Genomic DNA, 26906 nt, shown 5'->3' on the forward strand with positions numbered 1-26906 from the left:
TCTCTGGCCAGCGTGGGCTGCAGGTGGATGCACCGGGAAAGCAAAACTCACCTTATTTAGTACATATTGATTCAATAAAGAGAATTGCCATAGCAGCAGGGATTCTTTCTCGCCACCACTCTTGCCCAGCTGTGAAATGTCAGCCTCATATAAACAGACGCTGAGCTAGGTCTGGAAATTTTAAATAACATTTTGATAATCTGGGTCATTCTATTGGAAATAAGAGAGTGAGTATAATGTCTTTGCTGGGCGTTTTGCTTTTAGCTTTTGTCCTGATAAAGAACAGTGTTTCTCTTCAAGCAGCTGAGATGAACACGGGCTTCTCTGCCCTGAATTTCTATTATATATATATATATATATATATATATATATATATATATATATATATATATATATATATATACTGCATATTCCTTGTTCTAGCTGGTTATTACTCTAGACTTCATTTTCAGTTAATCGAAGGTAAAGCTCAGGTTTAGTAGCCTTACATACATCGCTAGAGATGCATTTACACTAAAGAGACACCGTTTAGTCGAATGAGATGAGACCATCAGTCATTGGGGCAGATTCACTAAACAGGGTAGTCCCCCAACTTTTCGCCAGAAATCTCATCTGCAGGGACATCGCCAATTCACTAACAGGCGTAGAGGACAATTCGCTAGTAAACAAGACCGTCACTAGTGTTCGTTCACACCTTATCGCCAGGCAACTTTTCACTCTGGCAAACAGTCGTTATTCCGCAAATTCACAAAGATGCCAATTTAATTGAAGGTTACCTCTTTCATCAGAGTTTCCTTTGCCACATCAGACCAGGCGAACTGATAAGCTTCATCCTCCTCAATCTTATGTCAGTGACATCATATCCTGTATGCCGGAAATGCATAAAAGTTGTTAAAAACGCTGCAGACGTTTCTTTTTTTAAAGTAGGATTGCCTTCAAGAGTCCGAACTATTAAAGATTTATGTGTGAGGAATTTTAAAAAAACTAATTTGAGGGGCCTGACACATTTGTGGGCTCATATCTAGGGCATTAGAGGATCTCCTCTGTATTTATTATGGGTTATTGGACATGTGTTTGAAAAAGTGGTCACTTCAAGCATTTGCACCAGCATCTTTATTCAAGATGTCCATGTGACTTTTAGGTACCCGTCCTATTCAAATTAACCTAAGCGCAAGAGTGCTAGAGAAGTTTCACTAGGCAGAAAAGAACGCTTCGCTATGAAAGTCCAGCCGAAGTAACACTAGCGAAAATTTGAAAATTCCAGCATTCGGCTGCTGAGACATAACTTCGCATTTTAGTGAATAAGAGTAGTGGTAACGAATTGGTGCCTGGCGAAGTGGCGCAGAGTGTGGTGAAGCGGTCACTGGCGAACATTCGCCCTTTAGTGAATTTGCCCCCATTGTCTTTGAATGAAGGTTTGAAAAAGCACATGCCTCCAGTCATGAAGGAATTAATGGGACTACTAACTAATTTGCACCACTGGTCTGATGGGTTTCACCTGATAAATTGGCATCCACTTTGGAGTCAGAATTTGGCCACTGCAGCACTCAGTACTGGTCAATTATGCACCTCCTCATCCACTATTTCATCATTGGTAGGATAGTGTTGGCCAGAGCCAGCCTCCTCTGATGCAGGGTCGGACTGGACGTTGGGGGGGCTCACCAACAATTATTAGTTGGATGCCGCAGGCAGATCAGTAGAAGAGTTCTGGGCCGGCAGAGGCCCATGAGGATGGGGCCCACCGGGTTTTTTCCCAGTGTCCCACAGGCCCAGTCTGACCCTGCTCTGATGTCTTCTAAAGGGGGGCTGGATTACGCCTTAAAGGGGGGTTCACCTTTCATTTCTAATTCTAAGCAATTTTCAATTGGTCTTCACTTTTTATTTTTTCTTTGTCTTTTAATTAGTTGCTTTTTTTTTTTTCTTCTGACTCTTTCCAGCTTTCAAATGGAAGTCACCGACCCCATCTAAAAACACCTGTTTTGTAAAAGCTTCACATTTATCTTTATTGCTACTTTTTATTACTCCAATTTCTAGTCAGTCCCACTTTTGGAACCTAACAACTAGATTTCAACTAGAATGCTGACATTGCAAACTGGAGAGCAGCTGAATAAAAAGCTAAACAACTCAAAAACCACAAATAATAAAAAAATGAAGACCAGGTGCACATTGACTCGGAATATCACTCTCTACATCATACTAAAGGTTTATTTAAAGGTGAACAAACCCTTAAAAGGTCCATTCCCAACCTGAGGCCAAGGGTTGAGAAGGGGTTGGGTTAGTAAATTCCTGATGTGCTCACTAACTCACTAACTAACTAACTCATTAACTCACGCAATAACTAACTAACGCAAGCTCTGTATTCGAGTGGTTGCAAGCCAAAGAGCACCCACGTGATAATGGGGTATCCACATATATTATTATTAACTTGTTCATTGTATTTACAAGGATATCATAAAAGCGAATATGTAAATTATTTTATTTGCATATATTATAATGGCCATTTTTTATTTCTGCAACAAAACAGGAATTAAATTCTTTGCAACCAAAGGCTAATTTCCGTCTGTGGCTCACTGCCGAAGTTCACCCAAAATTTACACCAATACTGCTCCAGTCCAGTTTGAAGATAACGTACGAGGTAAGAACAAAAATAAAATATTGCAAGTGAAATTCTCTTGGAGGTTAGTTCTCTAAAAAGTACCATAAGTATGGCATCTTCACGTTTAAAATGCTAGTTATACAACTAAAATAACTTGAGCCTCTGTTTAGCATTCTTATTAAAGGGATAGCTCACCATCAGTTAACGTGCAGTAGGATGCCAACATCAACATTAATTGCATTAAAATGGAAGGTCAATAGGAGAGGACCCTAACAGAAAGGTAACAGATTGGCAATATTGTGGGACAAAATTCAAACACCAAACAATTTAAAATACGAAGACCAACTTTTTTTTTTATTCTGATCTACACATTCTAGAGATAGGTAGACAGTTGGACAGATAGACTAATAGATAATCACTTTCCCTGCTTAGTGGAGAAGGTAAGAGAATAATTTATTTCTGTGCCTAATTGCAAGAATGGCTCTCTGAGTTGTTAGTCGAAGAGAAAAGCATCGGATGCCGAAAGACAAATGTTAAATTCAAAGCAAAACGGGGGCCATGCGCATAGCAAGTGATTATCCTGCGAGATACTGAACATGAAAGCACCAGAGATTAAAAGATAAAGGGATTTTGTACTTTTCTGATGGCAACGGTTATAATCATGACAGTCACATCTGCTACTGTTCAGGTGTAATATTTCATATACTAAAGAATACAGGTATGGGATCTCCAGAAAGCTTCGAATTCCAGGAAGGTCATCTCCCATAGACTCCATTTTAATCAAATAATTCAAATTTTTTAAAAATGATTTCCTCTTTCGCTGTAATAATAACAGTCCCTTGTACCGGTGTGAGATCTATTATCTGGAAACCCATTCTACAGAAAGCTCTGAGTTACGGGAGGACTTTTTCCCATAGACTCCATTTTATCCAAATAATTCCAAATAAATTTTAAAAAGTTTTCTCTGTGATAAAAAAACAGTAGCTAGCACTTGATCCCAACTAAGATATTATTAATACTTATTGGAGGCAAAACCAGTCTATTGGGTTTATTTAATGTTTAGATGATTTTTTTTAGTAGACTTAGGGGCAGATTTATCAAGGGTCGAAGTGAATTTGAGGGAATTTTTGAAGTAAAAAAATTCGACCATTGAATAGGCTACTACGACTTCGAATTTGATTCAAAGTAAAAAAATACTTTGACTATTCGACCGTTCGTTTAGAAGGATTTCATAGTTTGACCGATTTTACTTCGACCGCAAATTGCCAAATTCGATGTAAAAAACTTCGACTTCGATATTCGAAGTCGAAGTATTCCAATTCGATGGTCGAATTTCTAAGCTTTTTCTATTTTTCGAAGCTTTTTGATAAATCTGCCCCTTAATGTTTGAAGATCCAAATTACGGAAAGATCCATTATCCGGAAAACCCCAGGTCCCAAGCATTCTGGATAACACGTCCCAAACATGTACTTGATATAATTAGTCCTCATTGGAGGCAACACAATCTTATTTGATTTTTTAGGGCAGAGACACATGCTCAGATTCAGGGAGATTTAGTCGCCCGGCGATAAATCGTCTTTTCTTCGGGGTGACTAATTTCCCCGAACTGCCTCCCGACAGCTAGAATCGAAATCGCCGCCAATATGGCACTCGGAGCACTTTGTTTTCCGAAGTCGCCTGAAGTTTCCACGTGAGGCGACTTCGGAAAACGAAGTGCACCGATTGCCATCCTGCCAGCAATTTCCACCATACATGGTATGGTAATATAAATTATCCATTATCTGGAAAACCTAGTACTATAGTTGTACTTGTACTATAGTTGTACTTGTACTATAGTTGTACTTGGCAGTGCTACCTGTGCACTATTTGTTGCTAGTACCTGGCCTTTGAATCCTTGCAATGTTTTAGGATCCTTACTCCTTACTGGTCTTTTGGATCAACAGTTCCACCATCATTACATGTTACCATTTCCCTATACTCCTGGGAAATACAGGGATGAGATTCCCGGATCTACTCAACCTCTGAGCAAATGAAAAATTTTAGGGGATGTTTAAAAAAGTAATCAAAGCTACAGCCATTGGAACGTGGAATACACAAGTGTAAAAATACAAAGCAAACTAAAGGGCAGAAGCATGCGCAAATGGATAGTCATTGCAGTCCTTGAACATCTATAGATTGCTGAAAGATTATAACGTGAATAAAGTACCCCCTCTTGTAAAAAAATAAATAAAAAGGATGTTATAAGTTACTAAGGAGTTCCAGCACGAGGCCGAAGGTTCCAGCATACAGGTAATGTAAATCTGTGGTGACTCCTAGGGGCAGATTTATCAAAGGTCAAGGTGAATATTCTAATGGAAAAAATTTGAGCTATTTTTTGTGCACTTCGACTAGGGAATAGTCCAAATTCGATTCGAATTTGAAAAAAATTCTATACTGTCTCTTTAAAAATTAGACTTCAACCATTCGCCATCTAAAATCTGAGATATATATATATATATATATATATATATCCACAGCATTGACTCCACACTAATTAAAAAATTAAAAAAAATCCTTTTTACTGTGCAAAATCAATGTTGATGGTATTTTTGTGTGTGCCCTCCATTACTATGGTACAGTATATATATATATATATATATATATATATATATATATATATATATATATATATATATATATATATTTATATTTATATTTTTAATATACTGTATATTTGCAACATATTGACCATCCCTTACATGCATCATATTCTGCATCAGCTGATATACATATTTCATATATATAACACTTCTAGGCGCCCCCAGGACTAAAGAAAAACCTAATGAGGACATATGAATCATGGACACCTGAGCAGATAAGCAAAAATGGGAAAACCCCCCGGGCACAGGCATTGTTTAGTCTGGCTTGGTTTCATGCAGTGTGCCAAGAAAGAAGAAATTACATACCACAGGTAAGCAAATGCTCTGATTAATTAGGTATTATTCGTTGTGTACATTGCTTTAAATCAGCAATAAAGGCCTTGCATGCTGAATATTTTGTATATAGCTCCTCACCTAAGTGGTGCTATTATATTGCAGAAGAAGTGTGTGTGGGGGGGGGGTCATGTAGAATAGGAAAGATTCCGGGGTATATTTGTGATTTTTAACATAAAGTTGTAGGGTATATAAAACTATGGATGACTGTGAAGATTTTCATTCATCCAGGTCATGGTATATCTAGTATAGGTAAATCTAAAAACAACTGGACTTGCTGAGTCATCATTGAAGACGTTTCACTACTCATCCGAGCAGCTTCTTCAGTTCAACTGAAGAGTTACAATCTGCCATTGTGATTGGATTAGTGCAAGAGTTTATAAACCGAGAACTTCCCACACCAGTCAGTTGAACTGAAGAAGCTGCTCGGATGAGTAGTGAAACATCTTCAATGATTACTCAGCAAGTCCAGTTGTTTTAGATTTACCTATAGTAGATATACCATGACCTGGATGAATGAAAATCTTCACAGATTTACCTATACTAGATAACATTATGGATATATCATATCTTCTTTGCTTGCTTCTCCTGAACTCCTCTAATAAGTCTTATATAAATCATAACTGGAAATAATATAGGCTTCTGAAGGACCTTCGGTCCTGTTCCCCTCTAGAGGGCAGGCTAAAGGAATGTAGGAAGATACTAACAGGGAATTTGGGAGAGAAAGAAGGAGAGTGCTGTCTGGGTTTGTGTGCCAGGCACAATGGGAGGATAATGTTGAAGTTGGAAAATGTGCAGAGCCCAGTCTATGGCTGTAGGACACTGTACAAACTCCCATTCATCCATCTGGAACCAGGATGGAGCTTGATAGAGAAGTGTTGTATGAGTGGAAGGAAAGACAACAAATTGATTACCGGAAAATAATGGAGTGCATAGCTTGTGATCCACCTCTGACTGAATGCTCCTGTAGGAGTGATAAAGAAGCCATTACCTTACCAGTAAAACTATTGTGCATGGCAATAAATGAGCATACCTCTTATCTATAGTGACATTTCAGCTCGACTCTTACCCGTGTCCTTAAATGAACTTCTTTGGAAGTTTGCAGCTCATTTTAGAACATTCTGTATTCATGGCTGGTGATTATTAATTACCTTTCTGCTGTAGCCGTCTGGCAGTGCAACAGTTAGAGAATGTGATGCTCCTCAAGGTAAAGAGAACATTAAGGGTATTGTCGTTATTTCTTGAAGGTTTCTTGTGAACAGAATTCAAACTAACAACTAAATCCTCATTTTAAGATGCAGCCTCGGCAATGCAACTTCACCCGTGTCCCAAATTTGCTCTGTAATGATATTAATTTAACTTGAATCGGTGTCACAGTTAATTATTTGGCGTGTGAGCACAATGCACCAGGCAATTTATCCTCTTCGTAGCTGTTTGACAAATGGGGCAGTGTATGGGTAATCCAGGGAGATTTGCTGCCCCTGTGTACTTCAGTTTGTTGGTTTAGCTGGAGTGCACCAGTGTTAGGTTCATCCTTGTAATGATTAATTACAGCTTGCACAGCATTCATAACAACTCATCTACTGCGCGGCTAGGCCGGCAAAAATCTATCAACACCATGATTTCAAAAGTGTCCGCATAGAAGGAAACTTGCTGTCATTCCATTGGGAACTGTGCTTATAATTATTTACACCACCAGTAGTGCTCCTGCTTATCTTTCTGTCGGATGGTGGGGAAAGTGGGAAGCCACTGCACAACTAGTCATGTAACATCTGCCACAAAGCTTCAATCAGTGTACCCCAAAATATTACATACCATGGAATTTCTAGGGTGTTTTTTTAATTTTTAAATTGTTGAGTGATGCTTCAGTCTTTAAAGGTTTAAAATGTAAGAAAGAGGGAGGGATTGACCTCTGTGCGCGCTTTTTGTTTGTATTGGTTAAAGTGTTACATATTTTGGGTGATTTTTTAATTTTTGAATTGTTGAGTGATGCTTCAGTCTTTAAAGGTTTAAAATGAAAGAAAGAGTGAGGGATTGACCTCTTGTGCGCTTTTTGTTTGTATTGGTTAAAGTGTTACATATTTTGGCATTTTATTTTGTAGGGATGGACAAAATTTTATGAATTTTCCATGGCGGACCTGCGTGCAGCTTATGACATTATTGACAGGCTTTTTGAAGGTAAGGTAATACACTGCATTGTGCTTTGTATGAAATGAAAATGAAAGTGTCTTGAAAGCATCCAAGTTGGTTTACCATGCATGTGTTACTCTAGTGTAACGACTACAGTAAGGGATCTGCTATCCAGAAACCCATTATCTATAAAGCTCAGCATTAAGGGAAGACCGTCTCCCATAGACTTCATTTTATCCAAATAATTCAGATTTTTTTCTCTGTAATAAGTGAGTTTTATTAGGAGCCAGTTCTCCTGCCTTTATGTTTTTGGAGGGTTGCAAGGAACCATGTATTTCTGAGGAGAACCCACAAACTCCTCTCTGCACTGCCAATGGCTGCAGTCCTGTCATTTTGTTTTTTGTGTTACACCATGGTACATATATGTAGTGATATTATCTACATGTCACATTATCCTTCTTCAATGGGTGAGGAAACACAGGTTTCACCAAAAGAAACTTCTTTGGTTCTCTTCATTTCTATAGGACCATAGCACCAAGTTCTCTGTTTTCAAATTTTGAGGCAAAAAATGGTCTACTCACACTTAGGAGCAGATTTATTAAGGATCGAATTGTGTTTTCCAATGAAAATTTGCATTTCCTAAGTTATTTGGTCAAAAATCAATTTTCAGAAGACAAACAAAATTTTTTTAAAGATTTATTATACCCAGGAACTGGAAATAGCTTGAATCCGAAAATACTCCAGCTAAAACCTTTCAAGGCCATGTAGGAGACCCTTGAACTATTTGAAGATGTTAATAGCCTTCATGATGTTTAAGTTTCTTCCTGAGGGTTTCTCCTGAAAACTCAATCAATTCGAGCGATTCAAGTTTTTTCCCGCCGAATGCTCAATCAATTCTAGTTTTCGGGTTGTTAACCCCAAACTCATTGATTCGAGTTTTTTTCCATTCAAGTTCTTTCTTAGTGAGGAACTATCACTAAAATGAAAATGTTATATAAGCTTAATCATACTGAAATAATCAATTAGAAATTCTGTATCGTTTCTGAAATAGTCGAGTTTATGTTCACTATTCCTCTCTCAGCATCTGTTTCTCTTCATTCTGTCTTCATGCAGCAGTTGGGTGTCAGATATTCATTGACAGTTAGATCCAATATATCTTATAGGGGGTTTCCTTTCCTAACAGATGAATTAGAGCTCACTCAAATAACTGATTCCAGTACAAACAAAATCTAACAAAATAACTGCCTTTGGCACAAATTCTGCATGTAGAGAGTAAGGATTTCAAAAATCAGACTCCCAGCTGAGAGAGGGAGAGTGAAGAATAACTTGATCAGTTCAGAAACTACAATCTTAATTGATTATATTTAGTAAATTTCTTATAGCTTATAGTTGATTTGTGAGAAAGTTCCCCTTTAAATAAGAAACCACTCCAGTTGTGAGTTTATTTGAGTTATAAAACACTCTAAAATTCAACCTTTGATAAATAACATCCTTAAAGTGTATACTCGACCCTGTTAGAGGCCCATTTATCAAAGATCGGATTTCAAATTCATGTGAGTTTTTTAAAATTCAAATATACTCACGATTTGACTGGGAGGTTATTTAAGAAAAAATTCAAATGGCTAATATTTGATTGAATGGTTCTGCCCAAAAAATTCAAATCGTATTCGATTCGTACAAATCGAATTTTTCTCCCAAAACAATTACTTGAATCTCAATAAGGACATTAACATCTCCACAAGACTCAACATACCTCTGCCATTGACTTGTACATGAACTCTGCAGGTTTTCGGTGGAGAATATTCGAACTCGGACTGTTTCTATGGTCGGGGTGTGATAAATCTCAAATATGGGTGTTAAAAATTGAATGTGTGAATTTTTAAACTCGGAAATCTGCCCCTTAGTGTCCACATTTTTAAGTGTCCTGATTATTGTGTAACCAAGCACAGTATGGGGCAGATTTACCTCGATATTCGACCGCCGAAGGTAAATCCTTCGACTTCGAATATCGAAGTCGAAGGATTTACTGCAATTAGTTCGATCGAACGAAAAATAGTTTGATTCAATTCGAATTGAACGATTCTAAGGATTTTGATCGATCGAACGTTTTTTCGACGACCAAAAAAAGCTTAGAAAGCCTATGGGGACCTTCCCCATAGGCTAACATTGAGGTTCGGTAGGTTTTAGGTGGCAAAGTTTTTTTTTAAAGAGACAGTACTTCGACTATCGAATGGTCGAATAGTTGAACGATTTTTAGTTCGAATCGTTCAATTCGAAGTCGTGGTCGAAGTAGCCTAAAAAATCATTCGAAATTCGAATTTTTTTTATTCTATTCCTTCACTCGAACTAAGTAAATGTGCCCCTTAGACTGCAGTAGTGCCGATGCACATGAGTAAGTAATTGCTGAGTGCTGAGGACCCAGTGAGTAGAAACTGCCCAACAAACCCTTTTCAAATACTGTTTGAGACATAGGACATATAGATTTGAGGCATATTTATGATCATGCACACTGCCCATCAAGATACAGTATGTTGAGGTTGTTTTTTTTTAATTTATTTTTTGTAACACATTTTATCCATAAGCATCCTTATTATGTATGTGTTTCTACCGTTGATTGAATATAGGTTGATTGCTTAAAAGATGTTTATTTCTCTCTCTGCAGGCAATAGAGACTTTCAATGGGATTTTGTGCATGGTCTCTTGGAAAATGCCATCTATGGTGGAAGAGTGGATAACTTCTTTGACTTGAGAGTTCTCCGTTCCTATTTGGAACAGATCTTCAGTTCCTATGCAATTGGATCCTCTGGTGGTGGCAAGATGACTGCTATCCCATTGCCTTTCTCTTTACCTAACTCATGTAGCATTATGGTAAGAATGCAGACTGATTTTTTTGTATATAGTTGTACATTTTTGTGTTTGGGCCACAGCTAAGTTACAGATTGTGGCTTATATAGACCAGGGATTTACTGTAAACCTGAGCTAGGGGAAGGAACCCTTTTCTGCCTGGTTTGGTCAGGCCATTGCCAGAGGATGTAATGTAGTCTGTTCTACATCTAGCTGACTCTTAGGTCTATAAGAATATTAATATAGTCAAACAACTCGTTTCTGCTTTCCTTCTCCTATCTTTTAAATATTGATATTCATTTCTTTACTGGTGGTGATCTGTGATCTAGCACCGCATGTGGAACTATGTTTGCAACCCTTCTTTAGAAGCATTTGTTAAAGGAAAACTAAAGCTTAACTAAAGAAGTAGGTAGAAATGTTGTACATTATGTTTTGTGCTTCTGTGCCAGCCCAAGGCAACAACAGCCCTTCAGCAGTAAAGATCTGTGTCTCCAAAGATGCCCCAGTAGCTCCCCATCTTCTTTTCTGCTGATTCACTGCACATGCTCTGTGCTGCTGTCACTTACTGAGCTTAGGGACCCACTCACAATATTCAGTACACATAGAATAGAAATGTCACAATATAAGGCTGATTAGTAATTAATACAGATAATTACTACACGACAGCTTAGACACCAGTGCAATTAGCATCAGAATTTATCAGCCTTGTCGCATCAGCTTATATTACAGGCCAACCTCATTTTCGGCTTGATAATCTGTGATGACCCCTAAGGGCAAGGCCAGACGTGGCTTTTTTGCAGCATTTTTACTTTGCGTTTTTAAAAAAGAACAGCCAGGCGTAAATACACATAAACTGCACTACCACTGAAACTAATTGAAAACGCACTATGGCAATTCACTAAGTGCGCTTGCAAGCTGAAATCCGTCACAGGACGCCAGTATTGGCGTTTTTTAGCAGAAACGCCAATACGTCAAAAAACTACCAAATCAATTGACTCTATGGGATCAGCACGTTTGAAACCACACTTTGCGTAAATACGCATCGTATTTTAAATATGGCGTCCAAATTCTCAATGAGAACAATGAGAAGTGCATTTTGGGAAAAGAATCCTACGTGCTGAAAAACGCATGAAAAACGCATGTTGCCGGTCGCATGTGGTTTCAGTGGCGTATTTACGCCTGGCTGTTCTTTTTTAAAAACGCAATGTAAAAACGCAGCAGAAACACCACATTTGGCCTTTCCTAAAGCTTAGCTTCTCAACAGCTGCTCAGAGCCCACTGAGCATGTGAGTGTCACAGACACTTTCCAAGATGGTGACCCCCTGTGACAAGTTTGAAGTCCTGGATCATTGCTGCTATTGACAAGCTGAAACTTTAGGCTGGTGCAATAAGCTCATTATATAAAATATGGCATTTTTAGCCACATTCATTTTTAGTGTTTAGTTCTCCTTTAAGACTTATGTGGTATAACCTTACAAATATAAACACCACACTTTGGACTGGCCCACCGGCTGGATTCTTGGGTAGGGAGGATAAACGAATACATTGTGATACTCTTTAAAGAGAGACAGTAACTCGCAGAGTTACAGCTGCAGAACTTGGTCACCGATTGTGCTCTCCACATAAATGCAATATGTACTTTGCATAGCAATTTCCCTGCTACAATAGCTGAGATTGTAAGCCATTAGAATGAATGAAGACTGTGACCTGTTACAGGCTATGGTACTAGGTGTTCAAATCAAAATAGTGTGGCTGCATGTAGAGATGGCAGACGAAATCTAATCAAAATAGTTACCTCTGGATGTTCTAATCTAATTGCCATAGTTTTGGTTAGTTGTCATTTTCTCCCTTTTTCAGGACTACCGTGCAGTTATTGAGAGCATCCCAGAAGATGACCAGCCTGCATTCTTCGGTCTCCCTGCTAACATTGCTCGCTCATCCCAGCGAATGATTAGTTCACAGGTAAATATTTTTCTTTCACAATTACCTTCTCTAAAATGATTTGGACATGATTAAAGGACATGTAACCCCCCCACACACACACGCAGAAATGTAATCAGCTAACAGCCTCTTTGAAATGTTTAGATACCTGCCAGTCTGGTTGCTAAAAGGTTAACAGTAAGGCTACAGCTTCCCCTTAATCACTTAGAAATCCTTCTCCTCCTCTAACCCACTCTACCCCCTCCATCAGGAATTTACTTTGGCTGTTGGCTCATGAGCATGCTCAGTTCTTCTCAGCTCAGATTACTAAACGCACCCTCCAGTCTAACAGCCAATGAAGAGATAGCATTGCTGGTTCCCATACAAACTCTGCTCTAGTTGTTTGATTCTATTTTTTTCTCCTAACCACCTCCCCTGAGCTCAGTTTAACCATTACAGTGCTCAACCAAAGCTGAACTTTTTATCAAAGTATGTTGTGAATGTGTAACCCTGCATTCTGCATTGCATGAACTTTACAGCATACATGCTCTGTTTGCACATGTCAGTATTACTGATGATGGCCGCCAGGTAAAAGCTGCTATTTGTTTTAGAAAAATGTGATGGGGTTGGCAAATGGAGGAGGTATATGCAGTACAAATAATGTGGCTTGGGTGTGGAAGATATGCCCAACTTATATACATCACCACTAGTGATCAACGTAGTTTTTTTCAATTTTCAAGTCAGGTAGGTAGGTAGGGAGAAGAAATGTAGGTTCTCTCATATTATTTATTGAACTCATTAAATGGGTGGTTTACTTTTAAGATACATTTAAAATGTTATAGAATGTCCTATTCCTAGCAAATTATTATCATTTACTTACATTACCAAGGCCACAATTAGGAATCACAGGGCCCAGTACTACTGTGGGTTTATCGCCCCTTTCACCTGGGGGCTCCACTTATTCACAAATTGGTTGCCTGCCCCCACTGGGTGGGTGCCCTTTCAGCAAGTAGAATGGAACCACAATAGAAACAAAAATGGCCTACCAGTCATGCCCTGATCATGTCAAAACCCGACCAATGATCCACCCACTGCCCTACAAGTCTTGCCCCTTCCCCCTGCCACAGCAATATATCCCACTTTTATCAGCCCTGTACATAACTCAAACATGCCCTTGTGAATAGCAATGGGTGAATTTATGCGCCAGGCATGGATTCACAAAAAAGTCGCTTGTGTAAAAATTGTCGCACATCAAAATAATTTTGAGGAACATTGACTTTAATGAATTGGACAAAAAGTCACACATGTAAAAATTTCAGCCTCAAAATAATTTTGATGCCCGTTGACTTCAATACTTTTCACAAATTTTTCGCCGTTTTGCAAATTCTTTCGTAGTTTCGCAAATTTTTCAGCGAAACGGGACAGATTCGCCCATCACTACTTGTGAAGCTTACAGTCTAAAGGTGGCCATACACAATAAGATCCACTAGTTTCACAAGGATCTTTCCCCAATATTCTCACCAATGGCAGGGCGATATCGGGTTAATCCAAACTTTAAACCCAAGGGCCAAACGATTGGATTATAACGAAGGAAATGGGCACTGACGAATCGTAGGACTGCATCAACTATCCAATTTGGTCATCGAACACAGGAAAAATCAAACCTGCACGATCAGTATCAGGCCGATTTTTGGCCTGATATCAGTCGGGGAGACCCATTGGACATCCCCACACATGGGCAGATAAGATGCTATATTAGTCTAAAGGACAGATATCGTCAGCTTTAATCTGCCCGTGTATGGCCACCTTTAGTGGCCTTTTACATAAACACCGTATCAAAGGCAAATCAAGTTGTGTTTATGTGACTTCCACAACATACAGGAGCTGTATGAGTAAAACACAAAGCTCTCCAGTAGAACAAGTATATTCACTGCAGTAAGAAGGAAGTTCTCATTTCTTTCTAACTCGTGTAAGGAACAGGTAATCCTTTTACTGCATCTAAAGACTTGTACAGCTTTGTTCTAAGAAACCCAGCCTTGTAAATAATTGCCTATTTCCATCTCCTACAAGCTGAAATTATTCTGCATTAAGTGGACGGTCAGAATACGGCTGAATAAACCTTAAATCTTCTGGTTGTAACTTTATTCTCTCATTTCAGTGTTACTATGCACCCATGTTCATACAGCAGTAAGATAATGTAACTTATAGGGCCCTATTTATCATGCTATGTAAAACATTGGAGACAAACCTCACCGGTGATGTTACCCAGAGCAACCAATCAGATCTTTGCCTTTGTTTTCTAACTGGGTTTAGCACAGGCTTTCTGCTCTCTCTGATTGACACTTGGCAGACGACAATGAATTGCACATTGTGACAGTGATTATCTGGACACAGGAAAGTCTGTTGAGTCAGTCTTGACGTAGGAATGTGGCGGATGCAGGCCACTTTTTTTCCTGAAGAATAGACCTCGTTATTTGTAACGGTTCAACAAAACAATTCAGACTCACCCCTGCTCCCTTTAATAGACATCACAGACGGACTGCAGAGGATTCAGTGTGCCTATATTCATGCAGAGCTCCTCAGACTAGGACTATCCAAGACCAAAAAGAAAAAATTGAAGGCACACTGCCTCATAAAAAAAAAAACCAAAACAATGTTTATTATAATATTAAAAAACAGGTGGCTGATGTGAAATGGAAGCCTAATGTGTTTCGGGAACACCCCTTAATCATTGGCTACGATTAAGGGTTGTTCCCAAAATGCGTTAGGTGTCCCTTTCACAGCAGCCACTTGTTTTTTAATGTTATAATAAACAGTGGTTTTTATTTTACGATTCAGTGTGCCTTCAAATTTTTTACTTTTTTGTATTGGAAAATAGACCTCATGGCAAACTTCGAGTATGAAGAAATTGCTGCTGTTAAAACCCGAATTTTGTTTTGAATCTGTACCATGTTAAAAAGATTAAGCAGTGGCTGTTGGTCACTGCCTGTAGGGAGGTGGAGCGGAGAGAAATAATTGGTGCTTCAACACTTCAGTTGAAGAACCCATAATATTATTATAGTTATCACATGTTTATAAAGCACCTACATATTCCTCACTGTTGTCCAACACAAAGATTAGGGCTCCGAAGAGCTGGGAAGATGGTGGCCATGAGCTCCGCTGCTCTTACTCTGCACTTATAGGTGAGTCAAGGATTGGGGCACTTATAGATGTTATCACCTATGTGGGGGGGCAAGGAGGGGGGACTATATAGGGTACTGGGTAGGGATTTTTATTTGTGTGGGGTTGAGCTCTCCTTTAAAAATGGGGTGTTGATTGCATCTGGCATATGGTTTGTTGTACAGTAAATTGTTCATGAGAACTTCACCGATTGTAAATGACTGAAGAAGTTGCTCTTGCGTATTACACAATTTACACCATAATAAACAAAGGTCCAAAGACCAGTAGATTAACTATAAATCAGTTTACACCAATATGTATTCAGCCCTTATGACTGCAAACGTCTATTTACTCCAGAACTGGTTTTGTTTTCATAATAGTTTTTTTTTTTTTTTCGGACAAGGAAATGTGTCTGATCACAGCTTCCCCAAAAGAATCCCTGCCCTGCCTGTTGCTGGCTATTTATTGATTTCCTCTGTACGGACAGTGACATTTTCAGGCTGGAATTTCAGCTTCAGTGAAATCTATTTTAAAATGCTCTACTATTCCAGGAAACATTTTAAGAGGCTTTTTTTTTTCCAAAATGAAAGGTTATAAAAAGTTCAAAAGGTATGTAGTAGTATATCTCCTCGTAGAGTCTAGCTTGGGAACGGTCACTTTTTGTCTGCTTAAAATAACATTTCAATTATTTTGTAGCCAATAATGTGAAAACTCTCAGAAAGGTCAGTAAATAATTGTAAGGAGTCCCGAGAGACTGGATTGCACTCCTATGTCTCAACACAAGTCCCCAGTTCCATCTGCACATATGTGTGCCGTGACATGTGTCCTTTTGGCATGAAATTTGAATATTTAAATACCTGTCCTGTACTTATTCTTGCCCAACCTAGTGTTATACATACATTCATGCCTAAGACTTATTGATATTGTAGATGATTCTTGGTTTGGCCCTTGCCTGTTCTTGACTTTACTGATTGCATCCTGCATCTAGCCTGTGCCTGACCTTGATTCCATCTTTTTGTCTATATCACACTTTTGCATTTTCTCAAACATGTTCAGGTCCCTCTTCCTCAAAAATTTCCCATGCCTTAAAGGGGACCCAAAAAAATTATTCTAAATCCTGTTTTATCACATTAGGCAAGCAAAATGAACTTTAATTACACTAAAAATTATATATAAATTATTTGAATCTTGTTTCCTTCAGTCTGGGAATTCATAATTATAGCAAGCAGGCAGGGGCCATTTTGTGGACACTGTTATTAAGACATGCCTTGTATCATCTCAGAATCTTGTTTGTGCACCAGAATGGGGGACCTGATGTCCATCCCCATGTACTGGTTAAACAATTAAATGGTGAAGAGAACCGGGGAAAGTGGGGAAAGCAGTGACATCTAGGAAGTGCTGAATGGAAAGTGAAAGTAATTGCTTGCCCCGCCTCTATGTCTATGTGATAGAGGAGGGACAGACAATATTTGACTGACAGCTGAGATTTTTAAATGAGCTTACAACCGCTATGAATGCTTTAATAAAAAATAGAAATTAGATACATGTTTAATTTGAAAAGGACTATCATTATACAGATTTTTGTGTCTGAGTGACAGGTGCGCTTTAAAAGGGAATTTTTGAGTATCAGAGTTGAGGATCAGCCATTGCCAAACATATAATAGAACAACATGATAAAGTATCTAAGGTAACCTTTCAAGTAATTGACACTCCAAGATGGGGTGATAAGGATAAGACCCTTTTCGAAATGGAGGCATATTGGATATATCAACTTAAAACGGTAGAGATGTATGGTTCATTAAATCGGGATTGGAAAATAACTTGTTTTTTTCCTAATTAAATTTGTGGATTAATTTGTTATCCCTTATTAATTAACTAGTTGTTCCCAATTAACTTCTAATTTTTCAATCTGGTTCTAGACTTTTCCATTTTTTAGTCCATGTATTCTAGTGAAATAATGAAGCTTTTATATATTTATGGAATTTTCTATATTAAATGTTAATATTATGAAATGTATGAGTGGTACAAGCCCCTTATCGATTTTCTATATGTATGTGTGTTCAGCACTGCAAGGATTACTGTTTTTAGATGGCGTGTTTTTTTAAATGTTCATATGGATTAAATGAATATCGCTTTTGAGGAAGTGGCTTTTGTCCACGAAACGCGCCATGCGTTAGTTTGTTGTGCGCTCCATTCATGTTTTCAAACATTTTCTAATAAAAGTGATGGTTTTAACATCGCTGGTGCTCCGTGTCTAAGGATTTTGGTTAAAACTACTCCATAAAATCATGACAGAATCCCTTTAAGGTATGTATCCAAATTATGGAAAGATCCATTATCTGGAAAATCCCAGGCCCTGAGCATTCAGGATAAAAGTTCCAATACCCGTCTTATAATAAATCATGTGTCCTCAGCCTTTGGCCTTGTACTTTTATATGGTCACAGAACTCCTCAGTGGTTCACCTTTAAGTTAACTTTCAGTATGTTATAGAGTTCTAAGCAACTTTTCAATTGGTCTTCATTATTTATCTTTCATCGTTTTTTAATTTATTTGCCTTTTTTTCTGACTCCATCTAAAAAACAAAGACTATTGCTACTTTTTATTACTCCTCTTTCTATCCAGTCCCTCTAATATTCATATTCCAATTTCTTATTCAAATCAATGCATAGTTGCTAGGGTCGTTTGGACCCTAGCAACCAAATGGCTGAAATTGTAAACTGGAGAGCTGATAAATTAAAAAGCTAAATAACTCAAAATCCACAAATAATAACAAATTACAAATGGTCTCGGAATGTAACTCTCTACATTATACTACAAGTGAACTCTAAGGTGAACAACCCCTTTAATAATATCTTTGTATTTTACCATAGAGGGTGCGATATTCAATATTTAACTCACAAGCTATACATATCTTGTGAATTATAAAATTATAAATGTTGCTTTGTGGTGTTATCCACTATAATTTGCGCTTGCACTATAATTTCTGTCTCGAAACTCGATGACATTTGAGTATTATAAACAATAATGTATCCATGTTGTAAAATATGAGGATATTGGAAGTCACTTTGGAGTTGCTTGCTGTAAAAAAGCAGGCCTTACCGTGACTTCTAGAGGCACATTTATCAAGGGTCAAATTTCGAATTCATACGAGTTTTTTAAAACTCCCCTAAACTCCCATAAATTCGAAATTTGATTTACCAAATGTATTAATAAAATCAAATTTTTTATTAACTCGGATGAATTTAAACAACCCTAACATTTGAATCTAATGCAATCAAACTCGATTCAAGTTTTTTTCTCCAAAAAAACTCAAACGTCAGGAAGGCTGCAAACCTCTCCCATTGACTTAAACAATAAGTCGACAGGTGGCGAATAGTCAAATTTGAATTCTTAGAGGGCCCAAGTATGATAAATATCGAAAATCAATTTTTTTTTTAAAAAAAAACTCTGATCAAATTTGGATAACTCCCTAGTCGAATCTGACAGTTTTGACTGTAAAAAAATTTAGAAAATTCAAATTTTTAATATGACCCCTAATGTCCTTATTATCAATATTCCCTGTATAAAGCCTTTATTGTGATTGTGAATGCTGTAGTGCAGTATGTAAAACCACACAGAAGCACCAAACAATAAAAGCTTAGGGGCAAATTTACTAAAGGGCGATGTGACTAACGCCGGCCAAAATTCGCCAGCGTGATGTAATTTCGGTACTTCGCCGATTTACTAACAGTCGCCAGCGTAACTTCACTAGCAAAGGAGATAGACTCTATCGGTACTTCACTCCCTAACGCCTGGCGAATTTGCACTCTGGCGAATGGACGTAACTATGCCAATTCACTAAGATGCGGATTTTACTGAACGTTACCTCTTGCACCAGACTTGCCTTCGCCACCTCAGACCAGGCGAAGTGCAATAGAGTAGATAGGACTTCCTCAAAAAATTGTTTAAAATTTTTCTTAGTCCCAAAAAAACACTGGCGACTTTTCATTTTTCAGGATGATAGGCAGAAAAATAGCTTAATTTTTTTGGGGGGTAACCGGCTTCCCCCCGGGCAGGGCAAGATTCCAACAATATTTTATTTTATTAAGGGCTTGTGTAGTGTAATGTATTTGCTGCAACATATACGTCCATTCAACTTTAACTTCCCACCGTATGCAAATTAGCCAACGCTAGTGCAACTGGATTTTAGTGAATTAGTGTTGTCCTGGCGAACTGCTGCTGTGAGCGAAGCCATCGCCGGCGAATTTTCGGAGGTTAGTGAATTTGCCCCTTATGGCCATTGCTTGATGCAGTGCTTCCTGGCATTCTAATATACCATCATGCAATACTGTGATTGTTATAGAAGATTAGCTTTCTACAGTATGGGATTAAACTCTTAACCAACCAATGGTCTCCATGCTGCCATTCTTTTGCCATTTTCATTTAATTTAATGGAAATAGCTTAATATAGAAAAACGAACATCTATAACTTAAAAAAAAAAAGTCTTATAGACTGAAAAAATCAATTCTGCTTGGAGATTCTCCTTTCATCCACAAGGTCATTAAGAGCTTATATGTACCCTTTTCACACAGTGTTTGTTGGCTGAAGTTCTGAAACCATTATCACTCTTAGCTTATTATGGGATTTGTGAGTAAGAGCTTTGGAAATCTAGCAGACGTGAAGATTTCAGAGTTACTGGCCATTTGATAGAGACAAACAATCAACCAAAATATTGGACTTACTTTTTTTCCCATCCCCAGAAGTATACACTACGGGGCAGATTTACCTAGGGTCGAATTGAAATCCTTCGACTTCGATATTCGAAGTCGAAGGATTTAGCGCTATTCCTACGATCGAACGATTAAATCGTTCGAATCGAACAATTTCGAAGGATTTTAATCCATTGATCGAAGGATTTTCCTTCGATCAGAAAATTGTTAGGAAGCCTATGGGGACCTTCCCCATAGGCTAACATTGGCCTTGGTAGGTTTTAGATGGCGAACTAGGGGGTCGAAGTTTTTTTTAAAGAGGCAGTACTTCGACTATCGAATGGTCGAATAGTCCAACGATTTTTACTTTGAATCATTCGATTCGAAGGTCGAAGTAGCCTATTCGATGGTCGAAGTAGCCATATTCGACTATTCGAAATTCGAAGTATTTTTTCTTCTAATCCTTCACTCGAGCTAAGTAAATGGGCCCCTACATGTATGAGACCTGTTATCCAGAATTCTCGGGACCTGGGGGTTTCCTGGATAAGGATCTTTTCTGTAATTTGGACACATGATTGATAATAGCACAGGTATGGGACCTGTTATTCAGAATTCTCAGAATGCTGAAGTTTTCTGGATAACATCTTTCCTTAATTTGGATCTTAATACCTTAACGGGGAATGTAATAAAAATCGCTAACGGAAGAACTATTCGCAATGCGAAAAGTTATGCCTTTGCGCGAACAAATTTTGCTTTGTGCGAATTTAATATAGCTTTTGCGAGCCCGGAAACTGTTTAGCGACCACTTCCGACAGTGAAAGACCGTTTGCGAATTTTATAGTTTGCGCCAATGCGCAGTCAATGTAATAAAACTTCTTACTGAAAAAGGCGTTTGCTCCAAACGATTACGACACCTTCAAGCACTCCTTATGTGTGCGCAATTAAAATTCGCAATGCAATAACAGTTTAAGGAACAATATTACATTGCGAGATGTGGATTTTTAGTCTTATTGGTGAGAATTGTTTTGCTTTTTGCGACTTTTATTACATTCCTCTGTAAGTCTGGGCTGGTTTTGCTTCCAATAAGGATTATTTATATCTTGGTTTGGAGCAAGTACAAGCTACTGTTTTATTATTACAGAGAAAAACACATAGGCCTATTGCCTCAGCAATAAGATAACTTTTAGTATGTTATAGAATGGTCAGTTCTAAGCAATATTTAAATTGGTGTTCGTTATTTTTTATTTTATTTTTTTTCCAGCTTTCAAATGGCAGTCACTGACCCCATCTTAAAACAAATGCTCTGTAAGGCTACAAATGTATTGTTATTGCTACTTTTTATTGCTCATCTTTCTATTCAGGCCTCTCCTATTCATATTCCAGTATCTTATTCAAATAAATGTATGGCTGCTAGGGTAATTTGTACCCTAGCAACCAGATAGCTGAAATTGCCAACTGGAGAGCTGTTGAATAAAAAGCTAAATAAAAAAAAACACAAATAATAAAAAATGAAAACCAATTACAAATTGTGTCAGAATATTACTCTCTACATCAGACTTAGGGGCACATTTACTTAGCTCGAGTGAAGGAATAGAATAAAAAAAAACTTCGAATTTCGAAGATTTTTTTTGGCTACTTCGACCATCGAATTGGCTACTTCGACCTACGACTTTGACTTCGAATCGAACGATTCGAACTAAAAATCGTTCGACCATTCGATAGTCGAAGTACTGTCTCTTTAAAAAAACTTCGACCCCCTAGGCCTCCTAAGAATTTTCTGATCGAAGGAAAATCGTTCGATCGTCCGATCGAAGTAATTGCGGTAAATCATTCGACTTCGATATTCGAAGACGAAGGATTTTAACCTTCGATATTCGACCCTAAGTAAATGTGCCCCTAAATTTTAACTCAAAGGTGAACAACCCATTTAAAATGGAGTCTATGGAAGAAAACCTTCTAAGCTTTCTGGTTAAATACCTATATGTGATTTTTTTTATTCTCCCCTCTATAGGCTGATCAAAGCTAATTGCTGTTTGGTTACTGCACTGGGGTAATATGCCTAATATTAGTAAATGAGTCAGTGTCTCATCTGACACCTGCTTGTAAGCCTGGCACTTCAGGGAGCCATATATAAACACAAACAATGCCAACACAACACAATGCACATTTCAAAAGTAAAAGTAGTAACCTCCGCTGTATGCTGGCAAATGCACGGAGTTTGTCAGGTAAAATGGGAGACCTAGAATTAATTGCATGCTCTAAAAATTATGATATAATTGGTATCACTGAGACCTGGTGGGATGAAACATGTGACTGGATTGTGAATTTAAATGGTTACACCCTTTTTAGGAGGGACAGAGGGATTAAAAAGGGTGGAGGAGTGGGGTTTGTATGTAAAGCCTGAATTAAAGCCATGCGCTAAAGAAATAAAAATAGCTGGCACTGGTGAGGGTGTAGAATCACTCTGGGTAGAGATTTCGACTGGGCAAAAGGTATCAAAAAGAATTATCATTGGTGTATGCTATAAACCACCTCGTATAAGTGTCGAGTATGAAGCCCAGCTACTCTTGCAGATACAAGCGGCTTCACAGCTGGGTCAAGTTGTTGCTATGGGTGACTTCAATTATCCAGACATTGACTGGGGTAATGGGGTTGCTAAGACAGAAAAAGCTAGTAGGTTTGTAAATATGCTGAATGACAACTTTTTATTCCAGCTCGTTCAAGAACCTACTAGGAATAACTCTCTTTTGGACCTTGTAATAACGAACAATACTGAACTCATCTCTAACATTTGTGTGGGTGAGCATTTAGGGAATAGTGATCATAACATGGTCTCCTTTGAGATTCTGTTGCAGAAGCAATTCTATAAGGGAGTAACTAAAACACTAAATTTCAGACGTGCAAACTTTGACAGTATAAGGGCATCTCTGCAACATATTAAGTGGGAAATGCTTTTTCACAGGGTTAAACACAGAACAAAAATGGGAAGTCTTTAAAATGCTGCTTAATAAATATACTTGTCAGTATATTCCACTTGTAAGCAAGGAACGTCGTTGCAAAGCAAAACCTTTTTGGTTCAATAGAAGCGTTGGTGTTGAGGTGGGTAAGAAAAGACGTGCTTTTAAGGCTTTCAAGTTAGCTGGTACAGCCGAAACATTTATAAGGTACAAGGAGGCCAATAAATCATGCAAAGAAGCTATAAGGCAAGCTAAAATTGCTATAGAAAAGGATATTGCAGCAAGCAGTAAAAAAATCCCAAATTATTTTTTAAATATGTCAATAGTAAAAAAATGAAGCAGGAAGGGGTGGGACCCTTACTATCAGAGGGGGATCAGCTGGTTGATGAAAACAAAATAAAAGCGCAGATTCTGAACTCGTATTTTTCATCTGTTTACACAAATGAAGAACCAGTAAGTGAAGGTTTCCTTCTTAACACTCCCAATTCTAGTAATACAACTAATGATGCATGGTTCACACAAGAAGAAATTCAAAAGAGACTTGAACAGGTTAAGATTAACAAAGGTCCAGGGCCAGATGGTATTCATCCCAGGGTAATTAGCGAGCTTAGCTCTGTGATTGCCAAACCTCTTTACTTAATTTTTCAGGATTCATTGAGATCTGGTATTGTGCCAAGAGACTGGCGAATTGCTAATGTGGTGCCTCTATTCAAAAAAGGATCCCGTTCTCAGCCTCAAAACTATAGGCCAGTTAGTCTGACGTCAGTATTAGGAAAGCTTTTCGAAGGGTTAATAAAGGATAAGATACTGGACTTCATAGCAAATCATAATACTATGAGTTTGTGCCAGCATGGTTTTATGCGTAATAGATCTTGCCAGACTAACTTAATTTCTTTTTACGAGAATGTAAGTAGAGACCTCGATTCTGGGATGGCAGTGGATGTGATTTACTTAGACTTTGCTAAAGCATTTGATACAGTGCCACACAAAAGGTTACTGGTTAAATTAAGGAATGTTGGCCTGGAACATAGTATTTGTACCTGGATAGCGAACTGGCTAAAAGATAGACTACAAAGAGTGGTGGTAAATGGAACATTTTCTAATTGGACCAGTGTTGTTAGTGGAGTACCGCAGGGCTCTGTACTAGGTCCCTTGCTTTTCAACTTGTTTATTAATGACCTGGAGGTGGGCATTGAAAGTACTGTTTCTATTTTTGCAGATGATACTAAATTGTGCAGAACTATAGGTTCCATGCAGGATGCTGCCACTTTGCAAAGTGATCTGTCTAAACTGGAAAACTGGGCAGCAAACTGGAAAATGAGGTTCGATGTTGATAAATGCAAGGTTATGCACTTTGGCAAAAATAATATAAATGCAAGTTATACACTAAATGGCAATGTGTTGGGAGTTTCCTTAAATGAAAAGGATCTAGGGGTCTTTGTAGATAACACGTTGTCTAATTCTGGGCAGTGTCATTCTGTGGCTACTAAAGCAAATAAAGTTCTGTCTTGCATAAAAAGGGCATTAACTCAAGGGATGAAAACATAATTATGCCTCTTTATAGGTCCCTGGTAAGGCCTCATCTGGAGTATGCAGTTCAGTTTTGGACTCCAGTCCTTAAGAGGGATATAAATGAGCTGGAGAGAGTGCAGAGACGTGCAACTAAATTGGTTAGAGGGACGGAAGACTTAAATTATGAGGGGAGACTGTCAAGGTTGGGGTTGTTTTCTCTGGAAAAAAGGCGCTTGCGAGGGGACATGATTACACTTTACAAGTACATTAGAGGACATTATAGACAAATGGCAGGGGACCTTTTACCCATAAAGTGGATCACCGTACCAGAGGCCACCCTTTAGACTAGAAGAAAAGAACTTTCATTTGAAGCAACGTAGAGGGTTCTTCACAGTCAGGACAGTGAGGTTGTGGAATGCACTGCCGGGTGATGTTGTGATGGCTGATTCAGTTAATGCCTTTAAGAATGGCTTGGATGATTTTTTGGACAGACATAATATTAAAGGCTATTGTGATACTAAACTCTATAGTTAATATAGGTATGGGTATATAGAATTTTAATTAAAAGTAGGGAGGGGTGTGTGTATGGATGCTGGGTTTTCATTTGGAGGGGTTGAACTTGATGGACTTTGTCTTTTTTCAACCCAATTTAACTATGTAACTATGTAACTATGTAACACATCTAAATAAGAAATGGTTATAATGAGTTCAGCCAAGGTAGAAATCTCATTATACAAACAGATGTTATGGCACATCATAACAAAGCAACATTTTCATATCCTTGCACAGCTGCAAACATCCCTCTAATGCATTTCGGGGGGGTTAAGAGTCCATTTTTGTGGCTTTCCCACACAGAAAGTCCAAGAGTTGTTATCAGTCTGACACAAGCCTTAAAGGAAGACTATACCCCCTAACAATGTAGGTCTCTATAGAACAGGGGTAGGCAACCCGCGGCTCCGGAGCCTCAAGCGGCTCTTCATCCTGCTTGCTGCGGCTCCATCTTGCGGCTTTGCCTATCACGTCGTCTATACAGCTCAAGAAGCTGCCAGCAGGTGCGAGGGTTGTATAGACATCCCAGGCAAGACCGAGCTGCAGCAAGATGATTCATCATGGTCCTTACCACGGTCGCCAGGGCCGGAACTAGGGGTAGGCAGAGTAGGCACATGCCCAGGGCACAAAGCTGGGGGGCGCCAGGCATGTACCTGCTCTGACGCCTACCCCACTGTCCGGTCCTGTCTTTCGCGGACTGCCACGGATAATTTCTTGTAATAGCGCTTCTGCGCATGTGCGCATGCAGTTCTGTGCATGCAGTTCTGCGCATGTGTGCTCTAGTGCAGTTTCGCGCATGCGCGTTCTAGCGCAGTTTTGCGCATGCGCAACCAAGCGTGAGATCAGCCGGCGCCGTGCCCAGCCAGGTTGCCTAGGGCGTCTGGCTGGGTTGGCCCGGCTCTGACGGTCGCACACTCAAGACAAGAGAGAAGCCTCCAGAGTCCAGCTGCAGCATACATAGAACATGGAGTTACTGTATATACATCATAACCAGTACCAGTACAAAAAATGAGGAAGGCCCTGTGCAAAAGAGCTTACAATCTTAAGGTGAGAGAATAAGACACAATGTGTGGGAGTGGGCAAGATCAGAATTAAGTGGGTGAGAAATGTAGTACTGTATGTGGTATTGCATTTGGTAGTTAAGCAGAGTGAGGGTAGGCTTCTCTAAATAAGTGGGTTTAAGAGATCTTTTGAAAGCAGAAAGGTTCGGAGAAAGTTGGACAGGCCATAAGAGAGAATTCCAGAGGAGGGGTGCAGCCCTTGCAAAATCTTAAATGTGAGTGTGTGAGGAGGTAATGAGAGAAGAGTTGAGGAGCAGGTCAGTAGAGGAGCGTAGTAAGCGTTTTGGGTGCGTATCCAGAGATGAGTTCAGAGATGTAGGGTGGGGCAGAGTTATGAAGTGCTTTGAATGTCAGTGTCATTAATTTGAATTTTATTCTGAAAGGTAGTGGAAGCCAGTGCAGGGAGTGGCATGGCAGAGGAGGAGCGGTTGCTGGTGTATAAGGCTGGTGGCAGTGTTCATTATGGACTGGAGAGGTGATAGTCTCTGGCAGGGAAGTCCAATTTATAGAGAGCAA

The 26906-nt window shown here is 38.8% G+C and overlaps 1 protein-coding gene across 2 annotated transcripts in view; it reads left to right on the forward strand.

Moving 5' to 3' along the window:
• Positions 1-26906, forward strand: part of dync2h1.L (dynein, cytoplasmic 2, heavy chain 1 L homeolog) — a 248690-nt gene that overhangs the window by 167047 nt on the left and 54737 nt on the right. For both annotated transcript variants that reach the window (XM_041582681.1, XM_041582682.1), the window contains 5 exons: positions 2525-2635; positions 5391-5546; positions 7671-7746; positions 10361-10566; positions 12400-12504. In XM_041582681.1, the coding sequence (XP_041438615.1) occupies positions 2525-2635; positions 5391-5546; positions 7671-7746; positions 10361-10566; positions 12400-12504 (654 nt within the window). The remainder of the gene's footprint in view (positions 1-2524; positions 2636-5390; positions 5547-7670; positions 7747-10360; positions 10567-12399; positions 12505-26906) is intronic.

Source organism: Xenopus laevis, chromosome 2L (genome assembly GCF_017654675.1).
Source record: "Xenopus laevis strain J_2021 chromosome 2L, Xenopus_laevis_v10.1, whole genome shotgun sequence".
NCBI lineage: Eukaryota > Metazoa > Chordata > Amphibia > Anura > Pipidae > Xenopus > Xenopus laevis.